The sequence below is a fragment of the Mesoplodon densirostris genome, chromosome X (genome assembly GCF_025265405.1).
Source record: "Mesoplodon densirostris isolate mMesDen1 chromosome X, mMesDen1 primary haplotype, whole genome shotgun sequence".
Lineage (NCBI taxonomy): Eukaryota > Metazoa > Chordata > Mammalia > Artiodactyla > Ziphiidae > Mesoplodon > Mesoplodon densirostris.
Window position 1 is genome coordinate 32,121,244 of NC_082681.1, and position 12,929 is coordinate 32,134,172.

General features: G+C 36.9%; 1 protein-coding gene across 2 annotated transcripts in view; it reads left to right on the plus strand.

Annotated features, from left to right (window-relative positions):
• Positions 1–12,352, plus strand: part of LAMP2 (lysosomal associated membrane protein 2) — a 33,371-nt gene extending 21,019 nt beyond the window's left edge. Inside the window, exons 7-9 of one of the 2 annotated variants that reach the window (XM_060086589.1) lie at positions 533–596; positions 1,016–1,174; positions 3,556–5,964. In XM_060086589.1, coding sequence (XP_059942572.1) covers positions 533–596; positions 1,016–1,174; positions 3,556–3,701 — 369 coding nt within the window. In that variant the 3' untranslated portion in view covers positions 3,702–5,964. Of the gene's footprint in view, positions 1–532; positions 597–1,015; positions 1,181–3,555; positions 5,965–10,526 lie in introns of those variants that run through there. The other variant, XM_060086588.1, reaches the window with a different exon arrangement.
• The last annotated feature ends 577 nt before the right edge of the window (positions 12,353–12,929 follow it).

Consider the following 12,929-nt stretch of genomic DNA (forward strand, 5'->3'; position numbering starts at 1 on the left):
CACCTGGCAGATTGCAAACGTGGTGGGGGCAGGAACCATATCTGGTCCATTTTGCTGGCTCCCTGGAACACTTAGATATGTTACCTTGTACATACTAAAAGCACTGAAATAATTAGAATGACTGGCTAATCAGATGAGTGCTTCAGAAAGAAAATAGCAGCGAAGGAAGGGTTAGAGCTGGAGAGGCTGAAAGGCACGGAGCCCCGTTAAGAGGCTGTTGTGATCCAGGCTAGACGTGGTGAGGGCTCAGAAAGCGATAGAAGGAATGGAATGAAGGGAGTGAATTGCTGAGTGTCTAAGAACCATATGAGCACACCTCTGGTCCAAAAGTTGGAAACAACATGAAGAGGGAAAGGGTTTCTGTCACATTTTGAGTCCCTTTACTTAGTTGCAGTTTATTCTACTGGTCCAGGTCTAATCCATGGTTTTATCTTCTGGGTAATAGTATTAGATTGCTTTCTTTCTGTAGACATTAACTGTACCTGTAGACAGTTGTGATGCATTGATTAACTGGAAGCTCTTTTTCACACAGAAAAATGAAAACCGATTCTATCTAAAGGAGGTGAATGTCAGCATGTATTTGGTTAATGGCTCTGGTAAGCAAAACATTGGCCTTGGGGAGAAGAGTATGGGTTACACTGAAAGAATAGAAACTGTAATTATCTTGTTACCAAATAGTGCCTTATTTAATGAACCAGAAGATTCTATGTCAAAATTGTAATTTGACCATAACTTAAAATCAGTAACTTAGAACTAGAGTGTTCTATCTTTTGCAGTATCCCATATTTTCAAAGCATGGTAGATAATAGTTAAGAATGTGAGTGAGTTTTAGACTGTAGAAACATCTATAGAAAGATACGGAACCTAGTAACCTTAAGAATGACTTTTTGTGGGCAGACCCTGTACCCTAAGCCCCCATATTTGACAGAAAAATCCTGGGGACTGTCCCATTTTTTTTTGTTGTTGTTGTTGATGGGATAAGAAGTTACTAACATGTTTTTTTTTTCCCTTAAAGTTTTTAGCATTGCAAATAACAATCTCAGCTACTGGGATGCCCCCCTGGGAAGTTCTTATATGTGCAACAAAGAGCAGACTGTTTCAGTGTCTAGAGCATTTCAGATAAATACCTTTGATCTAAGGGTTCAGCCTTTCAATGTGATGGAAGGAAAGTATTCTACAGGTAAGAATCAAGCAAGTTTTATTAATAATTTATGGTCTTAGGTTGACTGCTGGGTGGCTTTTCCTTTGAGTCATGGGAATTTAAGCACTGAAATACAGGAATATGAATTCACCTCTCGACTCTGTTGTAGAGTTCTCATAGCCTTGAGCAAGTTGTGTAACTATATTTAGCTCATCATTTTGCTCAAATTAGATTTGTTTTGTCATCTCAAAACCATTTGCAACAAAGTTCTTAAAGCTAAAACTGATAGGAGCTCTAAGTGAGCTTTACTTAAGGTGTAGACATTTCTCCATGGGTTGTAGTTTGTGGGAAGGGTGGCACTTGGGAGCAGCAGTTTTTGAGCATCTTGCCTCTGCCTTCTTGGGGCCATCTTCTCGCTGGAAACATTTTCATACCAGAATTAAAGCAGTTTGGTCTCATTTTGTTAAGACAAAAGACTGCAGTAGGAAAGCCTCAGATATCATGACCTATGTTTTGGCCAGCCAGAAAGATCTGGAGAGTTTTACAGAAAGATCTGGAGAGTTTTAAAAGCATGTGCCAGTGTGAATGAGACTTTTTGAAGGTCTACTCAGGGCTAATGGTGGTATTTATCAGATTTTTAGTGAAAGCTTTGTGAAAGGCTTATTACAGTGTGTTTATATGAATATGAAAGATGCATTTGGCATTACAAGATTAAAATTTGCTTGAAGAGGAAAAAGTACATAAAATTCCTTAATTGACTCGTCCTTTAAAACCAATTACTTAAAATTGACGGTTTGTGGATCACAGTTCTGCCCAGCAGAGCCATCCCAGTCATCCACATCCTTTTTAACAATTAATTCTATGGTTTAGAAGGAAATGTGGAGGCTGTGTTTAAAGTGCACGTGCTGTGAGCTGCTCAGCAGTTTTGCCGTAGTGCTGAACACCTAGCCTGACTTGGTTAGGCCAGAATAAATTGGGCTCTTCACCCTACTGTTCTTGTGATTAGAAGGGTTAATCACAATTTAAAAGTACTTTCAAGAATTCATTTCCCCCTTTGTCAGTTTTGCTTACGAACTTCAATTTCAATTATTTTGATCCTTTAATAGTTTTACTTTTGAGTCTTTATCAAGCTCCCCTACATTATTACCTTAATTTTAGGTCCAAATTTGTGTTTAGAACTTAAAATCATTTGCAGTGTAAAATCTGCTCAAGCCTGTTTATCTAGTCAGCTGTAATAGACATGAGCTGTGTTTTTTCTCTAATTTGAAACTTTGGGTTTTATGTACATAGAATTATAAATGTCACCCAAAGGAGTATACAACATTTAGTACTGATAATGAATGCGTAATCTATTTGTGGAGCTAGGTTCTTGACTGTGGGTACCTATAAATGCAACACACTGGTAATATTTCACTGTTTAGGAGGAGGAAATAGACTTTCAGTAAGGTAAGAGTGTTGATTGGATTTTACTGGATCAGACTACTCTCTAGAAATGGGGAAAATAGCCCCTGTGGGCTGCCAGCCCTGACCAGATTGATAAATGTAGTGAACACACTCAAATTAGTAAGAGGTCCCAGTTTCTTGACTTTTGCAGCCACTAAAAGCATATACTTGAAGTCGGGAATCTGCAAACTTTTTTTGTAAAGGCCCAGACAGTAAGTGTTAGGTTTGGAGGCCATGTGGTCTCTGTCACAACTATTCAGCTCTGCTGTTGTAGCATGAACACAGCCACAGGCAATAAACAAATGAGTGAGGCTATGTTCCAATAAAGCTTTACTTGTGGATACTGAAACTTGAATTTCATATAATTCTCATGAGTCACAAAATCATCTTCTTTTTTTTTTTTTTCCAATCATTTAGAAATGTTCAAAAGGCATTTTTAGCCCTTGGGCCAGATTTGGCTCACGGGCTATAGTTTGCCCGATCTTTGTTCTAAAGGATTCCAGAGCCAGCATGGCTGTTCTAATCCCACAGTTAAACCTTCCTGATCTGCTCCGAGTTTCCCAAAAGACATTCACTCTACCACTAAGAGCGTAATCCTGCTATGTAGCTATCTGGCTAGATTACCTCTCTTCATTTCTGATAAAGTAATACTCCTATTTTGGAAAGCACTTGGAATATATACAAAGAAATACAGGCACATGTATGTGTTTTACTCATAGATATAAATGAGTATATATTCATATATATCTATCTCTATATACACACATACATGAATGAAAGGACAAACAACGTTTAGGATTTTAATTCTAGGACACTCCATAATTTTATGTAGCTTTATCACTAAAATATACCTGTCTTAATTACTTAAAGTTGATCTTATAAGAGCATTTCTGAATTTTGAATCAACATCTTTTACTTTTGGACATCATTTTTTTTATTATACTCATTATTTGTTACACACTTTTTCTCACCTACAGCCCAAGAGTGTTCGCTGGATGATGACACCATTCTAATACCAATTATAGTTGGTGCTGGTCTTTCAGGCTTGATTATCGTTATAGTGATTGCTTACCTAATTGGCAGAAGAAAAAGTTATGCTGGATATCAGACTCTGTAACACTAATCCACATGTGACTCTGTTATAAAACAGTAAAGCAAGTACAAGATCCAAGATCCAACATGCAATACTATTCGATTTAAGGTATATATAGTTGCAGTTCTGATCTTAACAGCAGGTGGTACAGAGGATTTCGAACTTAAATAGATAAAAATACCCCTAAAATTATAAACTATAAATTAGTCACATGATTTTGGTTTTCCCAACTAAGGAATTTAAAAGTTATTTCTACAGCAAAAAACATGTGCAAAATCACGTGGATTATAGATTCCTTTTTATTGTCTTGAATTAGTATTGCATTGTTCTCACTTTAAACATTCTTACTAGAAATATACAGCTTAGGAAAGGGTTAACCGCACCTCCACATGTAGTCGATTTGAGACAACACATTCTACGGTGGATTTGTACTTGCTCCTTTGCATTTTTTGGTGATTTTGTTTGCAGGTTAACTTAGCTGCTTTGGCATTGCTGTGTATTTGACTATGAGAGATATGCCAATAGATTTGAACAGGGTCTAGTATTATTATGTTCTTAGCAATGCATGCTTTTCTAATGCCTTTTGAATACATTTGTATTTAATGTGGCTATAGTGACAAAAGATACAAAAGCTTTAAAATTTTGGAATAGGTGTTAATCTTATTGTTTAATCTTCTTAAGAAAAAAACTGGATATTTCCGTCTTTTAAATTGTAAGACACAAGACTATTCCAACTGGGCATTTCAATCCATTTTCTAGATGTTTTAGAGATAATTGCTAGGCAGTGCCAATTTGGGGTGTTAGTCCTTTGTACCCGTAAATTGGCTTCTACATGCAGTGCTAAAATTAATGTAGATTTCTCTTTAGCTTTCTAGTATCCTTGTTGGTGATGGTTTGTTTTATTCTCTTTTCTTTTCCTTAAAGAAGAAATGCCAGTATGTCCTAGAACCTAGATAAAGAACTCGCACCTAACCCAAAAGTTTTGGCCTTCTCTTTGTTCATGAAAAAGCTGTTCTTTGTTTCCAGCTTGTGTTGATTGCTACAACATTTACTAATTTGGCTTTCACATTTAAATAGTTCTGTGCTAATCAAAACTTACATTATTATTGTTCATTATGGTAGCATCATCATTAATTCATGTACTTTGTGTTCAGTTCTGTGCTCTGGGGAGTTGCACCAATTGTCCATTTAACCTGCACCACCTAATGTTTATATGAGAAAGCAAGACATTTCTGCTTGATAGTTAGCACATCAAGTATTTCTTGCTGCTTCTGTGTCTTTCTTTCTTTTTTTTTTTGGTATTGAGATGGCTGAGCAAATATTAAAAAATTGTTAACATGCAGCAATATATGGCAGGTTCCATGTTTTGGGGGATGGGAGATTATGTGTGCCTCCCATTCACTAGAAAATGAGATATCTGGGTTCCAAAATGTTTGCATTGGATAAATTTGGTAGTCTAGTGACACACACACAGAGGCAATTGCATGTTAGCATGTGTATGTCTATAACTACCTTTCGAGTTATATTGGCATGATAAATATTTTCTCCCACCTAAATTTTCTCTCTGTTTAGAGTAGCCTGCAAATCTTACTGGCTCAGAATAAGATTCCTGACTAAGCCCCTCTCTAAAAGCTACATTGAGCTGCATTGCCAGCTTAAGGCACTTTTTAAAGGCTAAATATAAATCTGATTTTTAAAAAATATTTTTTATTTAAATAGTGTTTTAGTGTAAGATTGTTAACGTTGTAAGAATGGATAATGCTTGCAAGAATGTGAGCCTTAGATATTTCTCATGAGTCAAAACAAAGCAGCTTTTTTAAAAAATAAAAATTGGAAGCACAAGTGGGTGGCACACTGGCTTAATGCTGTTAATGTTTCTAAAAGTTTCTACCTTTAGATTATATATCTGATTTATATTAAAATACCTCTAATTAGTACTGTTTTATAGAAAATCTGACTTAATTGAATATTTTTGTATTTTACATGGGCCAGTTTATATGCTATCATTTACACTATCATTTCCTATAGCCATGTGTTCTTTGTACCTTTTGTAGTTTTGCTTTAACGGATTTACACCTTGATGATCTAACACTCTATTTGGTTTCTGGGTGTTTTTCATGGGTTAGCATTTGTATAAAGAAACTGGTCCATGTAAATACTTTCCATGTTTTTTCCTCAGATGTTTAAACCACTAGTTGATGTATGGTATTTCTCTTCAGATATTTGCCTGTCCATTTGCTCAACATATTGCTTCTAAAACAAACAATAAAGATTCTTTTATTTCTTAAGGAAATTTGCTCACATTTCTTTCCCATTGGCTAAAGTCTAGATTTTGTATACTACATAATGGCAATTTCTTCCAAAAGGAAAAACTTAAGAAATGCTTAGAAGTAGAATTAATTATTTCCAGAATGTTCTGTGTATTACTGTCTGGAAGAGTGGTCCCATACATAGGTCCCTACTGATGTTGGGGTGGCTATAGAGTAAGAATCAGGTCTGGGATGAGACGTGTGTGGCGCACGCGCACGCGTGTGTGTGTGTGTGTGTGTGTGTGTGTGTGTGTAAGCTCCCCAGCTGAATCTAATGTTTAGGCAATTAGGAAACCAGTGATCTAGAATATTTATTTCATAGTAAAAGTGACAGAATATCTCTGTACACTTTTCTCAGGTCCTAAACTGAGGCTGATATTTAGTATCTGTACATTTCAGCCACACAAACTGACCTATTGATCCGAGCCAAAATAGGATTGTGTGTAATCTTTTTTTTTTTTTGTGGTACGTGGGCCTCTCACTGTTGTGGCCTCTCCCGTTGTGGAGCACAGGCTCCAGACGCGCAGGCTCAGCGGCCATGGCTCACGGGCCCAGCCGCTCCGCGGCACGTGGGATCTTCCTGGACTGGGGCACAAACCCGTGTCCCCTGCATCGGCAGGCGGACTCTCAACCACTGCACCACCAGGGAAGCCCTAATCTTTCTCTCAGATCACCTTAAAATGCTTGAACCTTCCAATTTCCAGATAGCTTCCCAGTCCACCTTAGTGTATCACACACAAAAATTTAGCAGCCTGGCTAGTTGCTTTCCTCTGGATTACCCAGTTAAGCCACGTGACTGCCAGTTAGTCATCAGAGCTCCCAGCTCTACTAGCTACCATGTGACTTGGTCAAGCTACTCAACTGGGGTCTCTCTCGTTTTTTCATCTGGGGACTGAGGGCTGTTAAGTCCTGTTACTCTTATTTCTTTGAGTGATAGTTTTTCATTTCAATGAAGAAAAATATACATTTGAGTATTTTTAGAAGGAACCTGATAAGAAGCTACTTGTTAGGCATCAAGAACATATTTGCATACAGTGTAAAACACACCATCTGAAGTTTCTTGTGTTTTTTTAGGAGGAATTATTACGAGACTCAGATATTTTTAGGATTATAGGCTTTTATCTCTGTTTATTTAAATAGATAATGTTACATTGTCTTGGGCTCAGCTCTCTCCTACCTGTCTCCTGATCTTTTACCCTGGTACATAACTTTCTGCATCAATAATTACCATATCTTATTTTTGAAACTGGTATAGAGTAGCTTCAAGTATCTTTTCAGATTCATGTAATATATTTCAAACAGTTTGACTATAGATCTAAAAGGTATATAATAAATAAAATGTCACATAAGGATGTGCTTCTAAATGCTGATTCTTCCAAAGAGATTTTTTGACACATTGGTTTTGAAGAGGTGTTTGTTTTATACTTTATTATAAATGTACATCTCGGCTTTTCAGCCCTCACACTGAAAACTGTATTTGAAAAATTTCTGAACTAACAGAAAATTGAAGATAAACAGCATTTTAAAAATCTATATGAACCTTTCCATTGAGATTTCAATGGTCAATGAAACTTTGTCTTTAAAAATCTTCATTGCTTCCGTGACTATTAAACTCTTCCACAAATACACTTTTCCTTTCCCCAGAAAGGTCTCAAGTGTACATTAGGCAAATAGATCAGGTCAAAATGACTTACAGAATGAGGTTTTCTTTTCTTGGATGTGATTTTACTAAAATTACTGTTTTACCAAAATTTCTTTCCATTACCTAAAGAATTTTTAAAGGCCGAATTCATAAAAATCAATAATTATTATAAATTAATACTTCACATACTAACTGAGAGCATTTTAAGTAAATGACAGCATCTAGAAAGATCTTTGTATTAGCAGAATTGCCTTTTTGATCTACTCTGGGAATATTTGTCTTGCATGAAAGCCTTAAGAAAGCCTTATTGGCAGTATTTATGAAAGTCGTTTTAGTACTAGGTCAAATACCCAATTTGGGAAAGAGGACTATGAATTCGTTGCCAGAATAAGAAATTAATCTAATGAATTTTTTAAAAACCAAGTTATATTAAATCCAAGACATAATACTTTATGGTCATGTCACCTAATAGTTTATATGCTGGGTGGTAATTTGGGAAATTGAAGGGGAGGAGCTAACTGGGTGCTCTTAACACCATATATTCACAAGTCACATCTGGCAACCTCAGCTATCTGGATTTTTAACAAAACCAAGAAGCAAGTAAAAAAGATCATTGAGCTGGCAGCCAAAATTGATGTCATAAAGTCCATAAACTCTAGGATTGCATCTTGTTCCCAGTTATTGCCCCAGAGACTAGCAAAAGGCTGGCACATTTCTTACATGCAAACACAATCAGATGTGCCTTGCAGCTATTCATTTTTATTTTCGGCACAGTTCTAATAAGTTTAATTATCTGATTTATCAATCCCTGGTAAATTGCAAGCTAGGAGGAGAACTAGGGCAATAAGAGGCAAGGAAATGGAAAACAGAAGCGGTGGTTCAACATGCTAGCCACCTCCTCTCTCTGCAAACATATCTCCATCTGCACTATCCCTTTCTTCTCCAGTCTCAGTAGGTTTTCTTCTGGTCAGTGCTTCTGGAATCCCATTTCCCCTGCCTCCCAGGAGACTTTGTACCAGCGTCTTCAACCTGTAAAATGCTCATGGCTCTTTCCCTCATCCTGTAACCACAAGTCTCTTCCACCCTGAAGGTATCCTTTCTTGACCCTGTGTCCCCCTTCTAACTACCTACCTTTCTTCTAAACGTCTCATAACGAGTACTGTGTGTTCCCCATCCCAAGTTCTTGATCTCCTAACCAGTCAATCACTTCCCATTCACTCCTAAACCTGCAACAATTTGACTCCTAGCCCCCACCCTCTGTATTGCTACATCCAGTGGACATTTTGCAGGCGTCTCTTAATATTTTACACTGTTCTCCCATGATAATTGAAACTGTTTGCTTCCTTGGCTTCTGTGGCACCATTTTCTACCTGCCTTTCCTACTTTTTCCTGCTCCTTTATTCTTCAAATATTGGTGTTCCCAAGGGTTTTGTCTCTGATCCTCTTATTACTCTTATTTGCCCTTGCTGAGAAATATCTTTCTCCCTGGTTTGAGCTATCGCGTCAACCACTTGGTTAGCACATAGGTATCTTAAACTCAGCAGATCTAAAACGGAATGTCTCCCTCTTCCACATATCTCTCTCCACCCTCCCCTGACATGCAGATTTTAAAAATTAAATTTTAAAAAAACCCACACAAAAATAACTACAAATAAAACTGAAATGTGTATATTCCTCCTGTATTCCCTATAACAATGAATGGCACCGGTGTCTACATAATCATGGGATTGGAAGCCATTCTACAATATTGTCTCCTACATCTGTTTGGTCAGTTCTGTCTTCTAATTGGATCTCTAGTCCATCCCTTCTGCATCTGCACTTTATTAACCAAGTTCAGGACCATATTATTGGTCATCTGGCTTCTAGCAGTAGAGGCTTCCTAACTTAATACCTCCAGTCTTCCATCTGCCATAACTTCTGAAACAAATATCCTGCTTAAAATTCTGCAGAAATTTTTTTTTTGGAGGGGGCATCAGTATAAGGCCAAACTACCTAGAGCATACGGTGCCTTTGTGAGCTGATCCTAGTACCCTTTTCCACCTCTTTTCCAAGAGTACCTCTTAATCCATTGTTCTAGCTATGCCAACCTGCTTGCATTTCACCCGAAGTGCTATGTTTTCTTACCCTCCGTAGTTTTGTCTGTGCTGCTTTCTATACCTGGAACGCCCTTCACCCATTACCTGCATGGTTAATTCCTACTCATTCTTAAAAATTCAGCTCTGGTGTCACCTCTTTCAAACTGTGTCTTGTGTAACAAGGCTGGGTTGAGTGTGCCTCTGAAGTATTTTGATGACACTGTGTGTTCCCTGCCCCTATTACAGCACATTTTGAAATTATAACCACTGATTTTCTTATCTGACTCCTACACCAGACTGAAATCTTGAGGCAAACAGTTATGCAATCAGGGCCAGTTTATACCTTTTCTTACTACTAAATGGCCCCATATTCCTATGCATTGAGTTCTTACATCTGCTTTATATAGTTGTTCATTTGGTTCATTTCATTAATACTTCCCAATCTGCAGTGTTCCAGGCACTGTGCTTCTTCAACATCATAACAATTTGCCTCTGAAAGCTCACAGCCTGATCATCAAGGAAAGGCTAATTATATTTATCCATTATCTTCCATTTGAAAAATCTGTGAAGTATGTGATCATTTTATATATCTTTCACCCGAAATGACTGCATTTTTTTGGGTACTTAAAAGTATATGATTTGGTTATTTGGAAAATCACTTTTGTGGAACATCTCATTTGCTGGTAATGAATTCCAATGACTTGTTGCCTTGGTGTAAAAAACAAATATGTGTGTTGGGAAGTACTGTCATTTTAACTTAAAATGTACAGATCTGAAATTTTGTCACTGTTTCTGTTCTCAATTGTGCTTTCTCCACATCTAGCTCAAGACTGCAGTGCAGATGACGACAACTTCCTTGTGCCCATAGCGGTGGGAGCAGCCTTGGCAGGAGTGCTTATTCTAGTGTTGCTGGCTTACTTTATTGGTCTCAAGCGCCATCATGCTGGATATGAGCAATTTTAGAACCTGCAGTCTGATTGATTATATAAAAATACATGCACATAACAAGATTTTCTTCCCTTTCAGTTTTGAAATACTTTGTTCTTTAAGATTGATATATTGAAACTTTAATTCTTAAATCAGTCCCAGCATTTTGAGATAATTCTTTATTAATAAAAACTGTTAATAGAACAGCATAAAAATTTTTTTAATGTTGTATTTGCTGGTCCTGAAGACAAACTTGTTGAAAAGAACATCGGTGTGCGGTGTTTTAAGGTCTATCTTAAGAAGCCTTGGCCAAATTTTGATTCTAACCCAAGATGCCTTAAACTTATTAACATGGCCATTATGAATATAAAATATGTAGTTGTCTCCTAATGGAATTAATAAATATTGTTTCACTACCGGTGTTCTGTTTCAGTGTATAAGAATTATCCTGATTTACGCTCATCACAGTGCCTTTGCATATAGTTCATTAAATAAATGTTGATGTGGCATAAATGCCCATCAGATGCTTAAACTTGGTTTTCAGTTGAATGTCCTCAGGACCATCAGCATTTTTTAGGTTATGTGACTTTCTTTGAAGATGAAGTCAGTATCTTTGGCTTGTGATTTTTCCCTAGGTAAAAAACAGACCCAAGAGGCTGCAACAGAGCTTCAACTGGCTTCAGAATTAGAGTTTTCAAAAAACTGTTTCTTTTTCAGCAATAATAGACCGAAAGGATTCAAGCATATTTAACCACTTGCCTTTTTAAAAATGTTTTTCTCTTCCTTGAATGCCTGATTAGCATTGCAAGATAGAAATATTCTATGAACTAATTATGAGAGATTGTGTTGTGTTTCTCTACCTCATCTTGTTGGTCTCTAGAGCATTAAAATCTATTTAGTGTTGTCATCAGACTGGTACTTATGAGCTGTAAGCAGCAGCAATCTCAGAAGGGAGGCAGCGAAGCAAAGCAGCAACTCGGCTCCTGCCTTTTCCAGGACGGCCCCTGTGGGGCAGAGCATAGATGGGGTGTAGACAGAAGCTGTTGGCATGAAAATGAGCTAGATAATCAGCCCCTGTTGAAGCACGCTCAATGTTAGAAGTGCAGCACAGATATTGAATGTATAGACAAATAAATAAGAAGGGAGCTTAATCAGTAGACTCGAGAATTTCACATGGAAGTGATTATTTTATTAACTCATTCTGTATATATATTGGCTTGTTCAGAATTTTTGTAATTCACTGATTACAGCATTTTGATACCCAGCTATCAGTCTCTGAAGGCTTTCAGTAAAATATAGTAGATCTTTTTAATAAAAGCTAATGTCATTACTAAAATCTGTTCTATATACTCAGAACCTCAGCAGCATTTTTTTATGAATGACAAAAGTGCAAGAGGAGGAAAAGATAAAATTAGAGGAAAAATGCAAGTTATTATTCAATCATAAATCACACCAAGTATCACATTTTGTTAATTGCATTAGAGTTATACTGGAAAGGACCTTAAAGATTCCTTACTATAACCCCATAATTTTTTCAGAAAGAGGAGTGACTTCACTGAGGTTACATATCTAGCGGGCAACAAAACCATTATTAGCATTTTGATTAAAAATTGTCCCAATGAAGTCTAGTCACTCAGTAGTTTAAACTTGAAACTGTGAGATCAGAACTGGCACTTTGAGTTTCTGTACTAACTAATTTCAATAAATGACACATGATACCAACTTCGTTTGCTTAAGTATTTTTAAAAGTACTGAATATTGGCTTTTTCAATGGCTCCTATTTTGACCTCTGTTTGCTACTTCAAAGCCTAAACCTCCTTGGATGGGATCACAAACATGGGAGGAAAAGAGAAGGGAATGAACACTTGTTGACCTCCTGATGTGTATCATATACTTTAGAAATATCATTTAATCCTCAGATACCTTATAATAGAGGTATTCTTATTCCCCCTTTTACAGATGAGGAAAGTGAGGCCCAGTTTAAATTACTTGACCAAGGTCCTTTAGCTAGTAATTGAAGGAATCAAGATTCAAACTCAGTTCTGTTTCAGTCCAGAGCTCAGAATCTACATTGCATGTGCACACCGCCTTCCTGGTGGTCCAGTGGAGTGGACTGCAATGTCCATTGGACTCTGCTATTATTCTTCCAGGCCACTGCTCAGCTAAAAATAATTACATATAACCTGATAGCTACCTAATGCTTGTATGAAAAAAATTATACTGCATTTTCTTGATCATGAGTCCTTTTTAACTTAGATGTTATTACTCATACAGAATTCTTATTTATATTTTCACGATA